This window comes from Ambystoma mexicanum, chromosome 3q (assembly GCF_040938575.1).
Source record: "Ambystoma mexicanum isolate Mex_15411 chromosome 3q, UKY_AmexF1_1, whole genome shotgun sequence".
In the NCBI taxonomy this organism is placed as follows: domain Eukaryota; kingdom Metazoa; phylum Chordata; class Amphibia; order Caudata; family Ambystomatidae; genus Ambystoma; species Ambystoma mexicanum.
In genome coordinates this window covers 791393188-791418469 of record NC_090926.1, presented here as the reverse complement: position 1 = coordinate 791418469, position 25282 = coordinate 791393188, and the positions used below count along the sequence as shown (strand labels likewise).

The 25282-nt window shown below is 44.2% G+C and overlaps 1 protein-coding gene across 4 annotated transcripts in view; it reads right to left on the bottom strand.

Moving 5' to 3' along the window:
* GRIN2C (glutamate ionotropic receptor NMDA type subunit 2C) overlaps positions 1-25282 on the bottom strand; it is an 853359-nt gene that overhangs the window by 196626 nt on the left and 631451 nt on the right. For 3 of the 4 annotated variants that reach the window (XM_069654855.1, XM_069654856.1, XM_069654857.1), the window contains 3 exons: positions 23783-23897; positions 21866-22077; positions 15253-15421 (listed from right to left, as the gene is read on the bottom strand). In XM_069654855.1, the coding sequence (XP_069510956.1) occupies positions 15253-15421; positions 21866-22077; positions 23783-23897 (496 nt within the window). The remainder of the gene's footprint in view (positions 1-15252; positions 15422-21865; positions 22078-23782; positions 23898-25282) is intronic. The other variant, XM_069654858.1, reaches the window with a different exon arrangement.

Genomic DNA, 25282 nt, shown 5'->3' with positions numbered 1-25282 from the left:
CATAGCCTCACCAGATCACTATAAAACATCCTCATTCTGACATGCCTTATTTACGTTTTTCAACAATATGGCTGAAGACTTCCTTGCAACAGGCAGCAATGTGGGGTCCTGGACCACGTGCCCCTTTTATCATCCTATGAATGGGAATTTCAGAGTAAGGAGGCGCAGGGGACTGCCAGGCACAGAGGTAGTCCAGAATGACTGGGTGCTGGAGGATGACGAGATACAAAGTGACCCCAGAATTATAGGGTGCAGGAGACTGGCCCACATGTGCAACCTTCACAATGGCTCAGGGTCTTAGGAACCCTAGATCCAGTGGGTGGAGGGACTGACTATAAGGAACTCTGAAATCATGGGGTTCAAGGCAAACTCTATATGGATCCTCAGATGGGGGAATGCAGGGAGGGACTAGAAGGTGCAGATATGCCCCGGAATGACAGGCTGCAGTGGAGCAACAGACACAAAACTTTGGGGGAGAACCCAAAATCCACTCCTATAGTGGAATGGATACCTACCTTTGTTTTGGGAAAGGCACATTTTAGTATAGAGGAAGGTAGGAAAATGGTTTGGTCAACAGTTACTTCCCATAGGTAGAAACTACATACGTTTTACACAAAAATATATTTTTTATTTTAATAATTTCCGCATAAAAAGTCTCTTAAAATAGAAAGTTCATATTCTTTGTAATCATCATAACACTCTAAAAATATACTAAATACATATAAAGACAGAACACTTATACACAGTTTTATAAAAAATAGAAAAGCAGCAAATGGGTTTCTCACATCAGTATATAACTCAGCCTATAGTAAGAATCCTATTAGGTCTTAATTAAGATCATTTATGATCTCTAGGTTCTTAAAAACAATCTATTATTTATTCTAGACTGTAAACTCGACATGTTTCAGTCATCTAGGTGGTAATGGGACTTTCTTCAGGAGTAATGTTTAGTTGTGTTAAGAGTGGATGCATTGCTGTTATAAAATCTTTTTATAGTGCAGCTTCAAGCACTAACTGGGAAGGTAACTGTTGACGAAAAACCAGAAAAAAGAATCAGCACTTTGACTTATATTCTTTTACCACATTTAATGTGCGTGCAAGATTCAGGATAAACAAATTTACCTGAATTCCCCAGTGTAGTTGAGCCCTCAAGGAAAGAGGGAAAAGCCACTGAAGTTGGACAATTTTCAAAAGAGGAGATAAATTCTTCTCCGGGTTCCTATGAATAAATTCACAACATTTAAAGGAGTCAACAAAAAAGGCCTGGGTATCCTAATAGGTGACTTAGTATTTCCTAGACATTTAGTACTAATTTTCAAAATTGTTGTAAAATGGCATAGCACATTCAGTTGGGATGCCTGAAATAAACAGGTCTATATACCTATTTGTACCATTAACTTACAAGGCATTAGTTTCATATCATATTAAGAAATCTTGGCTTCTTACCTCTATATATTGAGGCTAGGTAGTCCTGGTTTCTTATTTCAGTTCGAGCGAATGTTGTGCTCGTGGTCACAGGTGTCACAGATATTAATCTATTCGAAAGAGAGTCATACAAAGACTCGAGTCACAATCCGTTTTTAAGTGCGTCTCATTGTTTGGAATCAAACATTCCTGTAAGCCTCTTAATAGTAGGCTTCTATACATTGGTCTTTTGTTGGTAGCAAGAACATCCGGACTTCTTACCTCTGTTTGATGAGGCTGGATAGTCTAGGTCTCTTGTTTCTAGACGAGCCGATATGGAGCTCATAGTTACAAATACCGCTGAAGTTAATCGGTACAGGAGAGAGTCACGCAAAAGACTCTAGTCACAGTTCGTTCTTAAGTGTGTCAATTCCAAAAGCATTCTTTTAAGCCCCTAGATAGTGGGCATTTGTATACTATTCTTTTACTTTTCACCAACGGATATATTAAGCTCTCATATGGGGTACGCAGTTAATTTTATCAGGGCGTCAAAATGTTAACTATCTTAGTGTCACTGTCCTTTGTTAATAACATGAAAAAATGCATTAATGTGCGCACTCGTTCTTAATTGGGTTTTAATACGTAACGTTTAAATGCCCGTTTTTGGAGGTTTTCCAGATAAAACGCTCTGGCTTACCTGGTTTATGCAGCGATCTCGTCTTAATCAGAAGGCGTTCCAAATTCGCTGTGTTTGTTAACCTTCCTTTCTTGAACCTCTTCTTAGTGAGGCTGTTTCTTTGTGACTACTCGGACTCTGGCGAGGAACGCCAGTTATGCCTCGTATGTGAGCGCCATCCTGGAGTGCCTTTTTGGATGTTGTGTTTTCTATCAAAGTCCTTTTTTTATGTTCTTAGCCCTAAATGTTCTGTAGCTATTTTTAAAGGGCAAAACATATCCCGTATTGGTTTAAAAATTATGTACCGATGTTTTCTCTCAGACCTCAATCAGTCGAGATTTAATTTAAGTGCAAAATATATCCCGTGTGGGTTTAGAGAATATATACCAGTATTTTCCCTCAGACCTCAGTCATGGTCGAGATTTTAGCAAGTTGGAGCAGTTCGCATTTTTATACTAGAAATATTCACTAGCATACGATCATTTTAAAGGAGGGTATTTGAATTTTTAAAAAAAATGTCTCCTCTTGTTAGACCCTTCACTTTAGTAAATGTGTATGAATAGATGGATTAGGGGGATCTCAGATTTTTAACCATTCTATGTATTCATTGAGCCCCTCTTTGTCACTTTTAGTGATGAAGATTAATCTTTGTTCTTTTTCGAAAAGCACTTTACTTTTGGTGTTGTGATTATTACCCTGTACCATTAGAAGTACTGTCCAGTTGAAATCTTCAAAATGATGGTTATTTTCAATGAAGTGTTTAACTAGTGGTGCAGTTAGCACCTTATTTTTTAGGCAGCTTTTATGTTCTAGTATCCTCACTTTTACCTTTCTGTTAGTTTTACCTATCTAGTGTTTGTTACATGGACATGTGATCATGTAGATCACATATTCGGAATTAAAATTTGTCATCTGTTTTTGTTGCCATAGTTTTGGTAATCCTATGTTTACTTCTTTAGATTTTTTTGTAAGTTGGCATATGGCACAATTCCCACAGGGATAGTGCCAATTCACTGGAGCTAAACCCCATGCCTGAGTTAGACTATTGGTGGTTGGTATTTTTTCTTTCAATCTACTACTGCTTACCCTGTTGCCGATCGTAGTCGATTTTTTGTAGGCAAACATCGGTGTGGGCATTTCAGAATTCGAGTCTTTGAACATTTTCCAGTGTTTTTTTACAATTTGGCTAATTTTTAAGCTCATATTGGTAAATGTATTTACACATACTAGCTGGTCTTTTTTAGGCTGTTTTATTTTGTCTTCTAAAAGGGCCTCTCGATTATAATTGGCTGCTCTTTTAGCTGATTTTGTAATCAATTTTATCAGGTAGCCTGTTTGTCTAAGTTTCGATGTTAAGATATTTGCTTCTTCTTCGAATGCTGTAGTTTGACTACTATTTCTCTTGAGGCGCAAAAACTGGCCATACGGTAAATTATCTCTTAGATGCTTCACGTGGTGGCTTCCATAGTGTAAAAGAGAATTTTTTTCAGTTGTTTTGTGAAAAGGTTTTACTTGCAGTTTACCTTCTTCATGAAAGATAGTTAAGAGTAGGAAAACAATAGAGAGTTTTTGAACGTTCATTGTAAACTGCAGTTGTCCATTACAGTTATTCAGCCAGATAAGGAAATCTTCTGCTTTTTCTGCCGTGCCTGTCCATACCATAAGGACGTCGTCAATGTATCTTGCCCATGATAGTATGTTGTGAGAGAATGGGTTCTGTGCGTAGATTCAATTTTTTCTTGAAGTACTCAACAAATAGATTGGCTAAACTTGGGGCCATGGTGGCTCCCAAAGCCGTTCCTTCGACTTGTTGAAAAAAGATACCTAAAAATTCAAAGTAATTTTGTGTTAAAGCTACTTCTACACACCAGAGAATAAATGAACGAGGAACTGGGTCATTATCTGTTCTATTGAGCGTTACGTGCATTAATGCATTTTTTCACGTTATTAACAAAGGACAGTGGCACTAAGATAGTTAACATTTTGACGCCCCTGATAAAATTAACTGCGTACCCATATGAGAGAGCTTAATATATCCGTTGGTGAAAAGTAAAAGAATAGTATACAAATGCCCACTATCTAGAGGCTTAAAAGAATGCTTTTGGAATTGACACACTAAAGAACAAACTATGACCAGAGGCTTTTGCGTGACTCTCTCCTGTACAGTTTAACTTCAGCGGTATTTGTAACTATGAGCTCCATATCGGATCATCTAGAAACAAGAGACCTAGACTATCCAGCCTCATCAAACAGAGGTAAGAAGTCCGGATGTTCTTGCTACCAACAAAAGACCAATGTATAGAAGCCTACTATTAAGAGGCTTACGAGAATGTTTGATTCCAAACAATGAGACACACTTAAAAACGGATTGTGACTCGAGTCTTTGTATGACTCTCTTTCGAATAGATTCATTTCTGTGAGACCTGTGACCACGAGCACAACATCCGCTCGAATTGAAACAAGAAACCAGGACTACCTAGCCTCAATATATAGAGGTAAGAAGCCAAGATTTCTTAATATGATATGAAACTAATGCATATTAAGTTAATGGTACAAATAGGTATATAGACCTCTTTAATTGAGGCATCCCAACTGAATGTGCTATGCCATTTTACAACAATTTTGAAAATGAGTACTAAATGTCTAGGAAATACTAAGTCGCCTATTAGGATACCCAGGCCTTTTTTGTTGACTCCTCTAAATGTTGTGAATTTATTCATAGGAACCCGGAGAAGAATTTATCTCCTCTTTTGAAAATTGTCCAACTTCAGTGGCTTTTTCCTCTTTCCTTGAAGGCTCAACTACACTCGGGAATTCAGGTAAATTTGTCTATCCTGAATCTTGCACGCACATTAATTGTGGTAAAAAAATATAAGCCAAAGTGCTGATTCTTTTTTCTGTTTTTTTGTCAATAGTTACCTTCCCTGTTAGTGTTTGAAGCTTCACTAAAAGAAGATTTTATAACAGCAATGCATCCACTCTTAACACAACTAAAGATGACTCCTGAAGAAAGTCCCATTACCACCTAGAGGACTGAAACATGTCGAGTTTACAGTCTAGAATAAATAATAGATTGTTTTTAAGAACCTAGAGATCATAAATGATCTAAATTAATACCTAATAGGATTCTTACTATAGGCTGAGTTATATACTGATGTGAGAAACCCATTGGCTGCTTTTCTATTTTTTATAAAACTGTGTATAAGTGTTCTGTCTTTATATGTATTTAGTATATTTTTAGAGTGCTATGATGATTACAAAGAATATAAACTTTCTCTCTATTTTTAAGAGACTTTTTATGTTGAAATTATTAAAATAAAAAATATATTTTTGTGTAAAACGTATGTAGTTTCTACCTATGGGAAGTAACTGTTGACCAAACCATTTTCCTACCTTCCTCTATACTAAAATTTGCCTTTCCCAAAACAAAGGTAGGTATCCATTCCGCTATAGGAGTGTATTTTGGGGTCTCCCCCGAAGTTTTGTGTCTGTTGCTCCAGTGCAGCCTGTCATTCCGTGGCACATCTGCACCTTCTAGTCCCTCCCTGCATTCCCCCATCTGAGGATCCATATAGCGTTTGCCTTGAACCCCATGATTTCAGAGTTCCTTATCATCAGTCCCTGCACCCACTGGGTCTAGGTTAAATAAAATAAAAAAGATATATTTGTGTAAAACGTATGTAGTTTCTACCTATGGGAAGTAACTGTTGACCAAACCATTTTCCTACCTTCCTCTATACTAAAAAGTGGAGCAACAGACACCAGGATGGCCGAAAGTCCCACACTGCTGAGGACTGGCAGACATAGGGTATCACTGGAGTCAGTAGGTGGAGGAGAGCGATAGATGGAGGGAAACCGGGATTCCAATGGCAAGAGGCTTACATATATAGGGAGGATTAAAAAAATCCCAGAATCAAGGAAGGAGCAGATAAAGCGAAGACCCAGCTGTGCAGGGCGCAGGCAGGCACAGTGAGCCCTTAGAAAGACAGGGTGCATGGGTCAGAAAGGACAGGATGTACAGACTATAACAAACCCAACAATTTGAAGAAGCCTGGGAACAGGGACTAATACCTATAGGAACCTGTACAATTAGGAGTTCTAAGCGACAGAGAAGTTCTACACTGTGAGAAGTCTGTAGCGAGGCGGTTATCTTTTCAATACCCCCTTGGTTACTCGGTCCGCAATGTTTATCTTGTGCAGTACCTGACAGCGTGGCAATTCTGGTACGCACCTGCCAAACCGTAGACTTCTGCGTGACAGCATTAGCAAAAGCACCTCCTTAAATGCAGGCGAGTACCCTCACAAGTCTGGATATATATACAACCGTCTGGCTGGTGTCAGTTGTAAGTGCTGGGAGGCAGTACACTAGAGAAGTGCCTACTGGCTACACCAACAACAACCCAGGTTTTCCCAACACGTGGACCATGTTTTCGCACACAGAGAGTAGTAGAGAACTATACAATGCCTGGATCTCCTACAAGCAGCCAGACCTGAGGATATAAGACTGTTCCTGGAAACTCCTGGGCTGCTTGGCCAAAGCCATGTACCCATATGAACTTAGAAGCCCCTGTGTGTGGAGGCAATGTGTGAATGAGTGTGTGTGGAGTCAACGTGTGAATGTGTGTGTGTGGAGGCAACGTGTGAATGAGTGTGTGTGGAGTCAATGTGTGAATGAGCGTGTGTGGAGGCAACGTGTGAATGAGTGTGTGTGGAATTAACGTGTGAAAATGAGTGTGTGTGGAGGCAACGTGTGAATGAGTGTGTGTGGAGTCAACGTGTGAATGAGTGTGCGTGGAGGCAACGAGTGAATGAGTGTGTGTGGAGTCAACGTGTGAATGTGTGTGTGTGGAGGCAACGTGTGAATGAGTGTGTGTGGAGGCAACGTGTGAATGAGTGTGTGTGGAGTCAACGTGTGAATGAGTGTGTGTGGAATTAACGTGTGAAAATGAGTGTGTGTGGGGGCAACGTGTGAATGAGTGTGTGTGGAGTCAACGTGTGAATGTGTGTGTGTGGAGGCAACGTGTGAATGAGTGTGTGTGGAGTCAACGTGTGAATGAGTGTGTGTGGAATTAACGTGTGAAAATGAGTGTGGGTGGGGGCAACGTGTGAATGAGTGTGTGTGGAGTCAACGTGTGAATGAGTGTGCGTGGAGGCAACGAGTGAATGAGTGTGTGTGGAGTCAACGTGTGAATGAGTGTGTCTGGAGGCAACATGTGAATGAGTGTGTGTGGAGGCAACGTGTGAATGAGTGTGTGTGGAGGCAACGTGTGAATGAGGATTCTGATAGAGCTGTGACATCATCTCTAGTTTCTAAATTCGTATTAATACTGGAGGCACTGAACAATACTTCAAACAATCTCGATCCCACTAGGATTTTGGTCAGAGACATTTAGAGTGAGGGGGCCGACTGCTCACTTCTTCCTGAGCAGGGGTATCTTGGGAGCTGATCATCTTAATCACTTGGACTTGCAATATCTTGAGCGATAACACTAAGATGTCATCATCCGGCCAATGGAAAGCCTGCTGCTAGTAGCCAGGACTTGTCACTGCCAAGTCTTGTGTAGCTGGATCCTCAAGGACGCGAGCGACGCAGACCTACACCAGGGAAAAGTCCTTGAGTCAGTAGCGACAACCCCAGCACAAGTTAGCATCAGAGGGCTGCTTACCTGAGGGGATCAGCAACTAACCTCACTGAACCCACCATAGCAACCGAGCCAGTCGAGCACCAATGGGAGTCTGGGCCTCCATTGGACACCGTCAATGCTTCCAATACCCCAGTTTATAGAGGGCTCAGCCTGTGGCTATCAAATATAGGGCATAATCCGTCTTACTTGCTTCTCTGGTGCACTCACCTACTTAGATTGCCTCAAATCAAACTCATAGTGCCCTGCAGTGCCACCACCTCAGTCTTTTAATCGGCCACTTGCTCTGAATGCAAATATCTACAGAGGACTGTTGCCTAGCTGTGCCATTGCTGGGTTCTGTACCATCCAGGCCCCAAGCCCTGCATGCACGGGGTGGCCCTGACCTGTAACCCTAGCACTGGGTGGGCCCTCAAAGTAGTATTCCCCTATTTACCTGCTGTCGCCTGTAAAATACTGATTAAGGACACAGGAAACAGCAACTTCTTGAACCACAAGCTTTCATCGGCAAAGGTTCTACCCTGCAAAAGACACAGGCAGTCATAGTATATGGACCCTGGCGATCAGAAATCCACCTCCATTGCAAGAGGACTTTTCTGGAGCAAAGACAGTGATTCTGTTGTCAAAAAGGCCCCATTGGAATAGGAAAGCATTTTCACAATTAATAATATTGTTATTGTTCTTACGCTTCCGTGGGAGTGCAGAAGCCACATGTTTGTTGTAGACTATAATTGTATCAAAACTCTGGAGCAGCCCTGTTCAGACTCTGCTGGTTTTATTATTAGCGACAACTGCTAACTGTGCATTCATTCTGTTTTGTGATTGAAGAGTTTTTACTTATCTACAGTCAATTCCTCTGACTGTACGTTCACCTGGGTAATATGAGTTTTCTACCTTACCTGAGTGCCATCCCACAACACTCTCTGATAGAACTTAGTCCTTCATTGGTCAACCACAGATAGCAGTAGTGAGCCAAAGAAGCAACGGAGCGCTGTCTCGGATATTCCAATGCCGCACCCAGTCTCCACCATCAGAGAGAGTGCAAGCAGTGCTTCCCTGGACACTGGCGGCTGCCCCTGCTTGTTTCAGGCTCTGTAGAAGTGTATCCTAAGTGACACCTGGTGTGATTCTGGATTCAGGGTTCTGCATCTCTGTTAGCTTGGTTAATACTTGGTTTACTGATGGGCTATACTGTTTTGCCAGCCGTGAAATTTGAAGAGCTAATTGAACCATTACAAATAAAATGCTTGACTCACAGGAGCTCCAAGGTCCACCTGATCACCAAGATGCTCTGGAACCAGAGAGAACAGAGAGCAGTCCTGCAAGCATTAAGAAAAGAGCCAGGTGAATCTAATCCCCAGAAACCCTCTGCCCTATTTCACAACCTCAAAGCGGATGACTGTTTCCACAAAGTGCCTCTGTGTCAGAACATCCCGATGGAGCGCTCCTCCTACATAATCACCTGGAGAACCACTTAATAAAGCCTACCTTTCAGAGGAGAATGCAAAGAGAGGCTTGGAAAAAGTGAGATGGGAGGAATTGCAAACATCAGAGGTTTCTGGGAACGAGAAAGATACACAAGAAAGAAATGAAAACTAGAGAAAAAGAAGGATATAGCTCATCAACTGGTAATGAAGAAGTTTGCATTGGCAATCAGGTGGGTACGGGAGGGGCCCTCACAGAGATAAGTACTGGCTCAGAGCCTCCTGTTGACCCACAATACCTGCAAAGATTTAGTGGGAAGGACTGTACCAGGTACTGATCTGGGAGTCTTCGTTTTTATTTGGGTTTGCTGCAATACCTAGGGAGAAGCAGAGTGCTGTGGAAACTTTAGGTTGAGGATGGTATATGAACAGGTACTGGTTGCTGGAGGAGGAGTGATTCCATGGGAGCAGTGGGCGACTGTGTATAAAATCGGGAAGAAGGGTAGGAGGCCTAACGAGGTAACCGACTGCTGAAGGTCTTGAAAGTTTGGAGTTAGCTTGCAGCCGACAGCAGATGGGTGATGAGATCAAGGCATTGTATGTACTTCACCAACCAGCTTCTGAACGGAAGAAAAACAATAATAGTAATACTGAGCAGAAAGTGTACCTGAACATGAAAAAGGCAAGTATACGAAAGATTGGATGCACACCCAACCAGCACCTGCGATTCTTCTGTGAAAATGAGTTAGGACTGTTTGGCAAATTGGGAAGTGAGGCCGTACAATGGATTGGTGAGAACAAGGTGCACACCCACCTGTGGTTATAGCATTTGATTCTAAAGGAGCACATTCTGGGTGCTGGATTCACAGATGTGCACCAGCATTAGGCTGATTCCAACCTAACCAGTCCAAACAGCCCCCCAAACCAGAGGAGACATTCTGAAGGGACGGGTGTAAGCCCCAAGGAGTTTATGGGTGGCAAGGCCCTCATGCCTACTGCTCAGCGGGCATCTGCGTCAGTGGAGGCCTAAATCACCAGACGAGTTTCCAAAGCCCAGGTTAGAGCATCCAAGTAACGCATGGAGATCCCACAGGAACACCCTCAGAGGCGGTCACAGTATCCCTAAGGATCCAGAGGGAGGACTCGGATGTACTGGCTTGGGTACCTAGAAACACCCACCAGTCACTAGAACATGTGCTTATGAATGATATGCAAGTCGCTGGAGTGGGAGATATCATTTCCATGGTGAATAGGAAGCCCTGGGACCCCCAAATAAATACTTGAGGGCAGATTGGAGCAGCAAGACTAGCAATGTGAGGAAAAAGTAGATGCGCGATGGCTCTGTAGACCCTGAGGGTGGGTGACAAGAAGGACCCTGTCAAGGGTGATCTAGCGGTCAGATGCTTGCTTGGATATCACCTCGTCGAGATGGGCATGGCCTTGGCTGTGACTTATTTGGAGGTCAATATCTGGAAGTCCTCTGGCGGTGTGTGCTCCTAGTCCACCCTTAACATTGTCGCTGGCGACACTTTTCCTATCAAATCCGACACATACAAGAAGTTGGATAAGACCCATGGCTGCATTAAGGCAGTGGTCCTCAAGTTAATGAACCTCAATCTGATTGAGCCTTCCCAAAGTCTATGGGTGAGACTAGTCATACTGATAGCAAAAACAAGGGGTGTCAGATTTTCCTTTCTAAGTGGACCATGGAGGTCTCCATGCGGTCACCAAGAATGATGCTCCATGACACAAGCAGTCAGGATAATTAATAAGTAGTAATGGCAGATTGATGTAAATCAGAGGGCCAAGAGGAATCTCTGTTCTGAACCCAGATGTGGAACTAATAAATACTGAAGACATGGGGAACCCTCGAGGCATGGGGTCAGAGGATACTGGAGTGCACAGGAAAGGCAGGGAATGCTTGTTGCAGGCGACTGATTGACACAGGTAGGCCCAGATGCATGCGTGTGAGGGAGAGGCAGATGCCAACATCAAAGGGCAAGGATTTATCCAGTGAATGCAACTCATTCCCATAATGAGAGTGTGTAGGAGAATGACGGTTCCAGGGATTGCTCTGAGGACTGGCAGACCATATCACAGGGTGCAGGGCCTAACAGATAAGGGGGGTCCATAAAGCAGAGAGGCTGCAGGAAACTAGTAGACATACAGAACCCCTTTCCCCCAACACATATCACACGGTGCAGGTCCTTAGAGACAGAGAGGATCCTAAAACAGAGAGACTGCTGGGGATGTAAGCAACTGTAAATGTTACTTAATTGTAGCAGACTTCAACGCTTGACTGTGAATAGGGCCAAGATGGTGGCGATGGTTTGCCAACCGACCAAATCAATAAAAATACACTTGAAGTATAACAAAGAAATAATCCAGCAAGCTGATTATTTTGACTTGTTGAGCCTGGAAATTTCGTCAAAATGAACCTAGACGGACCAGGTGTCATGCACAAGTCTACACTTGTCAGGTTTGGTGGGAAGGTGGCCAACCCCACCCTGGACGTCTACAAGGCACAGGTACCCACTTCTATCTTTTATCATTGACTGCTTTGTTCAGCTGGGAGAAGGCATTCTTGAGGCCACTGCTCATGCTTCCTAGCAGTGCAGCCACTGTCCCACCCAGTGACCTTGGACTGCTCCCAGTGACTTATGAGGCATCTATAAAACCCATGTTATTGTTCCTCTGCCTCAACACATCACACGGTTTGACTTTCCACAAGGATGTGTTGTGGGAATTGATAGTGTCAACAGAAGCCCCAAAATGGAGATAGCAACAATTTATTTTAAAAAAAATACATTGATGGAGCTGCCCACACTTTGGGGCACACATATAGACACACAGCAGAATCCCCATAGACTTTTAAAAGAAAGGTGGAGTGCCTGGGCACTGGATCATTTTTTTAAAGAGCAGGCAAGTGACACATTAACCAACCTTTACCTGCCTTTGAAACTTGAATGGGTTCCGAACACTATCTGCTGTGGCTGCCCAGTGCCAACCATCGATCATTATACATGAAGTTCAGACTCAGCATTTCACTGCCAGCCTCATTCACTGTGGAATGGAATCCAAACTCTCCTGATAAGCGTCCCTTCTGCTGTTATGACATTGAAAGTGAGAAGCATTTTATCTTCTTCTGTCACTACTATTCTAAGACAAGGAGAAAACTGCTTTCACCTATTTTACTTAAATATAGGGTTTTAAATACAGTGGATGCTTTGATATTTTCTGAATGTGCAATTGATCCTGATGTTATAAAAGCAATTGCCACTTTTATCGAAACTGCATGCATTCCTAGATGTAATCACATGCAGCTGTTTTAGTAATCCATTACCTATGAATTTGTTTTTATTCTTTTTATTATGAATGTTTCTTATCCTGCTTTATTAACTCCCTTCTCTTGGCTTTCACAATCTTCACAAACTTTATCACAATGTCAGGGGCAAGGTGGGGTGGCGGTTATGCTTGTTCCCCTACCTTATTCAGTTCACAATGCCAGGGGGCATGCTCCTCTTACCCTGGCGTTTCTCTCACAGCCCACCTGGTTCACTACCCCGCCAGGTCCTGTGACTGCTAAAATGACCTGGGTTACTCTTCACAGAAGGCTGCTGGTCCCAGGCCCATGAGATTCTTTCTTCTATATGTCTGAGACCTGATTCACTCTCCTGCCAGGTACTGTGACTGTGAAGATGGCTTTGGAGGTCGTTTGTTATCTGTTGCCGGTCCCAGACAGGTTCCTTGCGACTTCTCTGCCCCTCTGGGTTCCCACCAACCGTCTTCACTACCCAGACCTCTCCAGGCTTCTTACAGGCAACCTTCAGTCGACTGTGGGCTTCTCTTCCCCACTCCGGCTTCTCACAGTCTCTTTATGAACCACGCCATCTTCACTGTGTTCCTCTGTTCCTGGAAGGTGCACTTCCAGCTCTCCGTGCACATAAGTTCCCCTTGTCGGCTGGTTGTCCAGCCCACTGCCATCTACTCTGCCCGGACCACAGCAGAGTTACCAGGGGCGCCTCTACTGGTGGCCAAGCATCTCAGCCTCTGCACTGCTGGCGTCTCCCTTGCTTCGGCTGCATTTGAAGTTCCCGGCTCCACCAGAAAGGTTCTGCCAGATCGTAAAGTGCTTCTTCCCTTTTTATACTTGGCGTGTGGGAGGTGGGAATATGTTTTGTGTGTACTGTGTTTGTCCCAGACAGTCGTCCCTAGTCCCATAGCGGGGTTCCCTCTATACAAGATCCACCTGCTGAGTACCACCCCCAGGCAGACTTTGTGTGATTTGCTTGTATCCTTGTCCCCTGGCATGAAGGTTATGGGTTCATCCGAGGCTGCACTTCACATAAAACAGCCAAAACCTACTAACTTCGCCCTTTAGCATGCACTCATTCGAAATATTGTGAATATTGTGAAGGATTATCTTGCAACTAAATTCAATTAGCAGTTGACAGAGAGTGGACCTAGGGTAGCAAAGCTACACATATTCCCACCCTCGTTTCTCTCATTCATTGCTGCAGCACATGTGCCATCATTTGTTCCTAAATGATACCAGCCGGTGCGCACTGCTACCCCCAGAACGAGAATGGCATGACAACTACAATTCTTTTGCTATGCTTTCCAACAAAATGTGGATTGAATTTAGGTCTCCTCTAACCTCTCAATCACAAAAAATGTGGTATTTGACATTGTTCCAGTAAATCATGTCACAGCCCAGGTCAACCACTCAACCCCTGCAGTGTGTGAGATAAACATGGCGGACATGAGAACCTTTCAGGAGGGGAAGAGTGTGGTGGGTGGACTTGTCCTTCACCAGCCCCCACTGATCTGAATCCGGCTACATACACCTCAACATCTGGGCTTAAAGGCCCAATAAATAAATGCTGCAGACCATAACACTTCAATAATACAAGAAGAATTTAAAAAAAGATCTACAAGTAAAACACAGAAAACTAAAGGCCACAACATGTAACTGACGCTGGAAAAGTACACATTTAAATAGGACAATCCTTAATTCATCTGAATTGGAGAGTTTGAGGGCGAAAATGATTTCACTAAAACGTGCACTAGAGGATGAAAAAAGTATAAGACAATGGGCTCCACGGTTGTGCGTGTGGTGTGGTGATGCAGAAAGAGCTTTGCAGGCTCAGAGCTGAAGGAGCCAGCTTCTGCCTCAGAGGTATCTATTAGTAGAAACCATTGTGTAGCCTCTTGGAGGTGGTTATGCCCCTGCAATCAGTGTAATGACCCTCTTCATGCACAGGGTGCACCCTGTCGTTCACTTGCACTTTTCCGTCTCCCTCCATGCTAAGGGGACCTGGCTTGGAAATGGGGATCTGTAGGCTGCTGTTTCTGAACAGGCCCATTGCAATGGGGGTCGTTGTGCCTCTCCTTCAGTGACCCCTGTATTATCAGACATGCGTCCAACAGAGTGAGGAATGCAGGGCAGAGGACAGCAGGTGCATGCACATTGGGACACGCATGTTCTGGACATAGTGGAAAGGCTGTGCACAAACACAAACGTGGCCCCACCTTTTTTCCTTCCCCCACTAGTCGTCTGGTAACACTAGGACCTTATAATTATTATAAAAAACAGGGAAACTAAAAACAGTGGGACATATAGACAACATCCTTATTAAGAGCTCATACGGTTGAGGAAAGAGCCATTCCTTATAGAGCGGCACCGCAGGGGGTGTTACGAGCCACAGGGAGAGGTTCTGCAAAATGAACGGCCACTATCTACATAGGTCAGGTGTTGGGCTTAGGTGTTGATGGACATTATCTTTGGGGTCGGCCAAGGTGGAACTGAGGGCGCTGTTGGCAGGGAGGCCCTCTCTGGAATGGGGTTGCTATCTGCAGGAAAGGGGTTCTTGGGAATCAAGTCAGTATGTGAAGACACTGTAATGGCCCCACTCTGGGAGGGGGAGGGACTCTGCCAGATGGGAATGATGCATGAATTGGAGGTGCAGTGTGGAACGGTGCCACCATCTGAATGGAGAGACCACGGTGGTATAGAGTCACTATATGAATGAGAGTGACACGATGGGATGTGGGAAGCTAGTTAAAGGGGGGGTGTTGTGTTGGACTGACTTCAGGTGTTCCCTACCTCTCCAATCATCCCGTTCCAGACTCCCCGCACCTTCTTTCCATGCTTCCCGTTCGTAACCAGGTACAAGTCATAGGAGAACTTCACCGTCTTGGCCAACTTCTTGAGGATATCGATGCAGAAACCCTTACAGCAGAGCTTGATGTAGGGATCCGCAGTCTCCTGTCCACTAGAAACGAACACAGGAATCAAAAGGTCACGGGCCAGAACACAGGCAGTAAAAGCAACTCTTTCAAATACATTCTCAAGCCCTACCTCAGTTTGGATCAGCTTTCAACACTCATTTAGCCTCCATCTCTTACCTGACAGCAAATATCCAGATGCATTCACTACACAACTGGGTCACTTCCTTCCTTCATTTTCTTACCAGGGTCTGTTCTTACCTCCCTCCAGTAGCCCATCCAATTCAAATAAGTCCTAACCCTTTTTCTGTCTGCTTGGAGTCAGATCATACCCAGTCTTCTGTATGAGCCGGATCAGTTACCGTGTCCAAAGAGCACCCCCAAACTCAAGACGAGTCCCTTCACCCATCACAACCTCCCTTCCCTTTCTTCACCCAATTTTCATTTGGATCAATACTCTATCATGAGGTGCAGTCAAGGCCCACCTCGAATGCTGCACTGAGCCTAGATCTTGAAAGTGGCAATGCCGGGGTGACTGCACTGGACAAATGGGCATAGACAACTGGGATGTCAGAGGGGCATATGGGCGACAGCTCCAGCTTTGCTGAGGGGCACTTGCCATCGATTGCACGGGCCAGTAGTTCGACTAGGCTGACTTTGCAACTGAAGAACAATACAAACAGAAATATACACATACATTTGGTAGAAGAAGCCTGCTGGATTGTTTGGTTGATGTATTTTCTTGAGGCCGGACACCAACAAGTTCTCCCATCAGACGGTGACCCGAGAGCAGATATACCCACCACCTAACCCTGTGAAGCTCTTTATGTGGTAGGTGATAGCTCTGACCTGAACTCACCACCAAACACTATTTAGGACATAGTGGGTGCACGGCAACCCTACGTGACACTAACCGAGCATGACAACTACAGGTTGTAAACTACGCCGAACAATGGCTACTTTGTGCTTCTCCCCCTAACCTTGCGCGATTCGCGTGATCAGATTGGCATAGCATGTCAAGATGTGTGGCGAGCACAGCTGCAGTAGGTGGCAGAGGTTAAGTTATTTACACAGGGCTTTTGCCTAAGTTCACACATCCGATCAACTGCTGCATATCCAATTCTGCTGGAATTGCTTCAATAACCCACTTGGGAACACAGTCACTTCCACAATCTTGCCTTAAACCGTAATGGACATCATGCTTTGGTTGCACTACCATGCAAGTGTTGCCAGTCTGCGGTGGATCAGCTTCACAACTACGTCCAGATTTGGGGCTCTAAGCATACAATGCCAACATGCACGTGAGGGGGCACATGAGCACTGGCCGTGAAAGGTCTACTGCATACCAACAGCTACTCAACTCAGCAACAGCTACTCAACTCATCAACAGCTACTCAACTCAGCAACAGCTACTCAACTCATCAACAGCTACTCAACTCAGCAACAGCTACTCAACTCATCAACAGCTACTCAACTCAGCAACAGCTACTCAACTCATCAACAGCTACTCAACTCAGCAACAGCTACTCAACTCATCAACAGCTACTCAACTCATCAACAGCTACTCAACTCAGCAACAGCTACTCAACTCATCAACAGCTACTCAACTCAGCAACAGCTACTCAACTCATCAACAGCTACTCAACTCAGCAACAGCTACTCAACTCATCAACAGCTACTCAACTCATCAACAGCTACTCAACTCAGCAACAGCTACTCAACTCATCAACAGCTACTCAACTCATCAACAGCTACTCAACTCATCAACAGCTACTCAACTCAGCAACAGCTACTCAACTCAGCAACAGCTACTCAACTCATCAACAGCTACTCAACTCAGCAACAGCTACTCAACTCAGCAACAGCTTCTGGTTTTCCAAGAGGTTTTCGGGGAAGGGGTTCATGGGCTGGAAATTGTAAAAAGCCTTATTCTGTATGTGTTTTTAATGACCTGCCAGTCATCGCAGACACAATTAAAACGAAAGGTTGTATTTTAAAGTCCCTTTTTAAGTGAAGGTCTTGAGATTAATATTTTACGCACCCTTCCTTTATTTTATGCAATGCATACTTTGCATTAATCTTTCAACTGTTTAACTCGCTTACGATGTATTATTTAAATGCCTCAAATTACTTAAACGTTAATATTTCAAGATTTCAGAAAGAGGGGCCCATTACTGAACTGTCTCAAAAATAGAATTTCTATAGCAAATGTAGGAATGCGGGTATTTTATTTTTGCAAAACTTTCTACTCCTCTCTCGGGCGTGTCCAATGAGGCGGTGAGTACTAATCCCGAGGATGTGTGAAACGCTGATAACTGCACACCCGTACCTGCTCTCATAGCTCGTTTTCAGAAAAAAGACATTACATGTCTGATGCTTTACTGAAAACAATGGGTGCAAGAAATCCCCGAAAAGACTCAATTGAAAAGGGAAGCCTAAAACAAACAGTTCGAAACATTTAAAGGATAGATATCCTGTCGCAGTTATGTGCTCCGTAGTCAGTCAGGATCTTCCGTTGAACGCGAGCAATGACTGACCATTCTCTGTGTGTCCTCTCAGGATTGGTTCCAGACCAGTGTACTAACTTTCCATACGCTCAGAATCCTCCCTAGATTGGTTCCATTTCTGGGCAATAACTGTCTTTCCTGTGTGTCCTCTCTTGACCAGTTCCAGACTGTGGCAATAACTGTCCATGTTATCTGAGTCCTCACTAAATCAGTTTCAGACCAGAGCATTAACTCTCCATGCTCAGCGTGTCCTCTCGTTATCAGTTCCAGACAGGGGCAATAACTGGTCTGAAACTGATCTAGTGAGGACTCAGATAACATGGACAGAGCAATAACAGTCCATGTTCTATATGACCTCTCTTGATCAGTTTGAAAACAGGGCAATAACTCTCCATGCGCTCTGAGTTCTCTCTAGACCAGTTTCAGACTAGGTCAATAACTGACCATCATCTCTGAGTTCTCTGAACATCAGTTCCACATCTGGGCAATAACTGTCTAGGAACTGTGTGTCCACCCAAAATCAGTTCCACACTGTACCATAACTGTCCATGCAGTGTGTTTCCTTTCTAGATCGGTTCCAGGCCAGTTTAGTAACTGTTGACTCCACAATGGGGCAATAATTGTCCATGCTCTTTGAGCACTCTATAGATCAGTTCCAGACCAGGTCAATAACTGTCCATCCTCTGTGAGTTCTCTCTACATCAGTTGCACATCCGGGCAACAACTGTCCAGAAACTGTGTGTGTCCCCCCAAATCAGTTCCACACTGGGATCATAATATCCTTGCTCAGAGTATCCTCTCCAGATCGGTTCCACACCTTTTTTTGGCATGGATCAAAGTTATACTAGCAAATGGGGACAGCAGGACAATCGTCCAGGCATCAGTGCATTTAAAAGGCCAATGGAGTGACCCTCACATGAGACAGACTCTGCCCCAGCTTGGTCGGTATTGCATTTCTCTAGAGTTATACTCTTCACTACTTCTTCACTGGTACTGTCAGTTTGGGTGTTCCTTTGAGTCCTCATTTGACTTGTTTGTGGATGACATTCGTTTCTAGTCCCTGTAACCCATGTCTGATCCTTTTCTATTCCCGTCTTCTCTGTAGATCTTGTCAGATACTTCTGCCAAGGATCTTCTTTTAAATCTGCCCTGAAGCCTCAGTGTGGATTTCCAGGCTATCCTCAATATCTGGCTGTAGTCTCGCCTCACTGTGTATCTCGAATCTTCTCAGCATTGGCCCATTATTTCCCACAGAGGAAATCTCTAGCCTTAAAAGTTGATCTCTAATCTATCATTGAGAACCTCGAATCTTCCCCCCAGTGCTAATCTCCAATCTTCCATTACTGACAATCTCTAAATCGTAACTCAATGCTGACCTCTAATTGATTCTTAATGAGGATCCCTCTATCCTCAATGGGGATGTCTAATCCATTGTCAATATTAACATATTTTCTGTCTCCTATTGTGGATCACTGATATTCCTATGTGGCTCTCTCATTTAACCACAAAGCGGATATCTCAAATCTTCATCACTGTCGATCTCTCTCCTATCCTCAGCGTGGAGATCTAAACTTCTCTCAAGATGTACCTCCACTCTACGTGCACTGTACAATGCTATTCTGGATCTGTTATCAATCCTCAGTGGGGATCCATAATCTGTTATCTCAAATGCAGATTAAACCTCAACTATTTTCCACTGGGATTGTTTTCAATGTTTCCTTAATGGTTTTGATGAAATGCCCACACTATGTTAACTTTGGTTTATTCAACCTGATCTGAGCACTGAGTGCATTTATGCGAAATGCTGCACATCAGCCACCTACCACTTATATCTCATCAGAAGAGTATAAACCACACTCATGTAACCTTGGCAGAAATCCAAAAGACCAAATATGAATATTATTGTAAGCTACAAGAGAAACCAAAGGGTCAGGCTGCAGTGAACTCCAGTAAATAATATGCCCAATGGAAAGGAAAAATAAATGCATGTTTTTCCTGCTCTTTGAAAAAGTCATTAAAACCCTTTTTTTAATCGTAAGGCTTCTGTTAAGGTCCCATCGTGCGTTTGGTGCCACCAGTGAGAACAGGTCATATATCTGTGTGAATCTCTCACCTGTTGTCAGACAGGATCCCTAGAATCTTACCTAATTCTGAATTTCACAGTTATCATCAGTGTCCCAAGAATACAGATCTCTAGTCGATTTTCAGTGTGCTCAATTCTAACCTCTCTCTAGATCTCTCTAAAGTTTCCCCAATGTTGATCTGTGATCTATCTCTGAGGTGGATCTCCAATCTCCTCATGTGGATCTCTAATTGACCCTCAGGCCCTGGTAACTTGCAGCCCATCGCCAGTGTATGGATCTCTCTATTCTTTATTGCATGTGGATCTTTAATCCTCAGAAGATGTTTGTCCCAGGATCTCGCTCTTTACCATTCCAGGCAGTGTCAGAGTGTTTCCCAAACCCAATGGTTTGTGGATCCCTTGTAAGAGCTAATGGATGTTTTAGATTTCTATTTGGTAGTAAATATATTTAGCTTGAAACTTTTTTCTAACAATTTCAGTGGTGTTCGAACCTTTATTACCCCCTTTATGGTAACCGCTTCCTCTTGAAGTGGAATTCTTGGCTGTTGCTTGATTCAAACAACCATCGTTTGGAATTCCCGTTCAACGTGCACGTGCTCTTGACACTAACCCATCTCCAGTGGATAGTTGAAGCATCTTGCAAGTAATCAGCAATTGCTACAAACCTGTCCCCTTTTTATAGGTGGCCTTGATCATCCCACATCCCTTTATTGCATAACCCTTTACACAGGGACACCAAAATGTATCAAACAACTGCAGCTCATTGCAAAAGACAGCAGCCCGTATTTTGACTAATACCAGGAGACATGAGCAAATCTTCCCAATCCCTAAGGATCTACACTGCCTCCTTACCGGATAATATTTAAGGTCCTGTGTATCACACACAAGGCATACTGTGGCACTGGCCCTGAAATACCTGTTCACCATCACAACACCTTATGTCCCTTCAAGAATGCCGGAGGCTCTTCTTGGCATTGCCAAATGCAGGAAGAAGCTGGTTGACAGTCTTTATTTTCTGCCCCGCGAAATAGTAGCACAGGCTCCTCGAGAACCTTAGAGCCCAAAAAGGACACTTGCAGTCCATTAAGAAATGCAAGACTTCCTTCTTTGCCTAGGCATATTGTCTCACACCCGACAGTTCTGCACCTCTTACCGACAGAACATAGTCGTTCCGGTGGCCAGGACTCACCAGCCTTTGTTGAGCAATCCAGGGTCACTACTGCATTTTTGATGCAGATATTACCAAATAGTTTTTGTTACTGAAAATGTCATTTTTTTAAAAAAATGTCAGTCATTTTAGAAATACATGAAGGGGCTTCATCTCCTGCTCCCCCATCACTGTCTTTTTGCCCATTTAACGGAAAAGTGGTCCTGCTTGGTACATATTAGAAAACCCCAGAGCTGAAATGAGTAAATAAATCTTAATTTATGAAACGATCAACTTCTACTGTGAGCCGCCTATGGCCCTCTCTAGCTAGCACCACTTCCTGTTAATGTGTGACCCTAATTATTGTAATATTATAAACCTCTATGGATCCATCACCGGTTCACCAGTAACATTAGTCTATTTCGAGGCTTCATCATCTACTGCTGGCATGCCACTCTTCCCCAATGGGTAAGCTAAACCTCTTTTGGGATATCATCACTTGCCAATAGTCAGTAAATTGCCCAAGCCTGCAGTTGAACCTTGCTTAACCCATCATCAGATTGTATTACCCTGACATCCTTATCCAGCAGGTAGTTTGTGCCTTTCTCAACTGATCTCTAGTTTTTACTGAAGCTTTCCCCCTTCTTCAGGTGATAGTCTAAGTCTCGCATAGGCCACCACCACTTTTGTCTTAATCTGCAACCCTTTCCCAGCTCTTTGTATTAAGAGGAAACAGTGTGACTAAATGGCTTACCTGTCAGTGTAGTTGGTTTGTTTGCGGCATGGTACAGTATTTCGGACACAACCACCCGTGACGGGATCCGTGTTCTCCACAATCACAAAAGGCCGCTCCTCCAGTGTGGCGACTGTAAGATGCCGACTGTCTGACATTGGCTGTAAGGAAGAGCCGTAGCGTGGCCAGACTGGATATTTCATCTTGACAATGCCATCGTCACATCGTCCCACCTAGGAAGTCCCAGGAATTAAAAGGCATTACCTTTATACAGTCAAAACAAAACGATCTCAACACGGGTCATCAGGGGACATTTTAAGGGCAGTGCTTGGCTTCCGCAGTGGTGGTTTTATTGTAGGATAATTCTCACCACTTGCCAGCAGGTGTCCTCTGAAGTGAAGAACCAGGTTTATCCCCAGAGCCCTCCTGAGGAGCAATATGCACAGGGATCTGCCATCTGTGGCTCACCAGATGTTTTGCCCTAGGACTTCCATGATCTCTCACCATTGACTATGCTGGCTAGAGTTGATGGGAGTTGAAGTCCAAAACATCTGGAGAGGCAAAGGTTGCAGAATCCTGCGTAGCATCACCTGCCATTGACTGCTCTCACAGTATGGACAGAGCCTTGGAGTCCCTGCCATAGAGGTTGTCACTTCAATAGTACTCTTAGCTCTGCCCGGCAGGTACCACAGTGATATTACTACTTTGTCTTCTTTCCTAGGGCTGCGATATTGAAGCAATAATTAGGTTTGGACTGGCCTACTGGCCTATAGGGCAACAGGCCCATGGCTGAACCAAAAATGCAAAATGCTGGTATGGGCCAGTTTTTTGGATCAAAGTGGGGCCCTTTTTTGGACAAAGTGGGCCAGTTTGATGAGTTACCTAAATATGTGGCTAGTTGTTTTGACCAGTGTTGCTAAATAAATATTCTTTAAAATGCACAACTTGCATCAAATTTGATCAAATAAATCCCCCTTGGGTACTATTCAAACAGTGTCAAAAAAGGAATGAATTGCCATTTGCAACTGTGGGCCAATTTTTCTTTGTTGCCCGGGGAAATTTTATGGCCCAGTCCGACCCTGGCAGAAATGCCAGCCGTGGTCGTGGGGAGCACAACAAGAGCAGTATTTCCCTTTGCCTTCACAAGGGCCGGCACAACTTCAGCAGCATCCTGCCAGCAAGTGTCATTGTAATGCTGTGCATGATTAGAGGACGTATGGCATGAGAATCGCAAGGCTATATATTGAGGCTTCTACCAAAGGAGTAGGTGATTGTATTCTGATTTGTATACTTAAGCAATAAGACTGGGGGCCTTACCACATCAGGTAATACCACGGGATCCATAGTAACAAAGGACCTGGGGCATTACCCGATGCGGTAACCCTTTTCATGGGGGCCATTTAAAAAAGTTTTAAAAAGTAAACAAAAAAGATGGCCGCAATGGAACGGGAGAAGGGATTACATGTAGTCCCTTCTCCTTTTCCATGGCGGCCATTAAAAAGAATGAAAAAAAGTCAACAAAAATAAATCCTGCCATGGAAACGGGAGAAGGAACTACACGTAGTCCCTTCGCCCCTTCCATGGTGGCATGTCGCAGTTCACGAGCGAATGCGCTGGTGACAGAAGTGCACCAAGCGCATCTGCTCCTGATCAGGACCTCACCAGAATGAAGAAGGTAAGTGGGGCTGGAAGGAGCTAAATCTGAAGCAAAGGGGGGGCGGGAGTGGGAGGGGCGGCACTTACCTTGTTCCCCTAGGGGGAGATGGGGATCTCCAGCCATGAGTAGACACAAAGCGGCGGGATTACAGCATGGCAATGCCCCCGTTCCGAGCCTCCCTATTGGCTGGGAGGACAACGCCATGCCCCACCGGATATTAATATTAGATAGGATCACATGGAAATGAGAGAAGTGGGGAGGCCATGCACTGAGACACTTACCATCTCCCAGAGCCTCTGAGGGTTCAGGGCTATCACCACCATGGATGGCTTCACCAGAAATCCTTCTTCATTGAAGGAGAAGTCCCTTTGCTCCCAGGTCACATTCAGCATGTTCCTGTTGGGGAAGCACAGACGCCAGGGTATAAGACATGTGAGTGTGCACCACCATCATACATTAGAAGAGTCACTTCTTGGCACTGGAACCGTGGCCTCACCTCCCAGCATTCCTGACCCACTGAGGACCTCTTGATTGGATTTGTGGTTACAGATATAAACACAGAAAAGGGCTGTCTGCATTGGTCACATAATCAGCCGATTCTTCTTGTGTTGGTGCGGACCTTGGTCTATGTGGGTCCACATGCCTTGATTTACTGCAGAGGGCTTTTCTCTGGCTGATTAATAGGTTGAAGGGCCACCCTGTACAGCCAAGAAGGCATGCAAGAGAAAGCTTGTACAGTTTGAATGATGATGACAGGCACTGGTTGGCCAGCATCGGTTCCATATAATAATGTCGCCACAAAAATCTTGCCATGCAAAAATATCACCAAAAAATTGTCGTTTTTTATGGCGACATTATTGCATGGAACATGCGGGGGACACCCCCGCAACCCCTAAACTTTTTTAAAATATATATTTTTTTCTTTTACATTTTTTTTTTGCCCCTGTCGCCATATATATGGTCACTCAAATAATATCGCCACGACATTTTCTCGGCGATATTATTTACAGCGACCATATATATGGTGATATTATTACCTGATACCCCAGCATCGTGTGTGCCAGAGTGAATGCACCCCTCTGATTGTGTTCTGAAACCCCATCTCAGTCCCAAACCCCCATATGTATCGGATGCTTGGAAACCAGTATGTTGAAGAAGTCCTTATAGGGACATCAGCTGCTGGGGAGGTGAAGTGCTGCAGGAGTTGAATAGGAAGCTATATCTTCTTTGGGGACCTTCAGTAGCCACTTTCAGGGTGGGAACACAGCTGTGGTGCTCATTACCTCCTTGGGAGAGGCAGCCAAGAACCATATCGTGACCATAAGGCCCCAGGTCTGCCTACCAACTGGTCAAAGAAGAGACTGTACCACTACAGGGATGCAGGTCTGCTGCTGTGATATGATAGGATATGATTGCAGCATTGCATCACCTAGAACTGCCAGCTAACACATCTAGACCAAGGCTGGAGGAAATGGCACTACTGAGACAGTTGTGATAAGGATCCTTAAAGGGTGGCTTCTTGTCAAGGTGGGGTGGGATGGTGTGATGTAGACACAGGTTATATATAGTAGTAAGATGAGCAATGTTTGTTATATGTCATTTGGGGCTCTTGTCCACATAAAACAATTCTTGCCCCCCCCTCTCTGTCTACCTCGTGTGACCGTGCCTCTTTCCGCAAGATGCTCAATATGGCACCTAGAGTGGTAACCCCCTGCACATTGCCAAAGCCAGAGTCATAAATATCCACTACTTCAACTCTGGTCTAACACATTTTTTAAGGT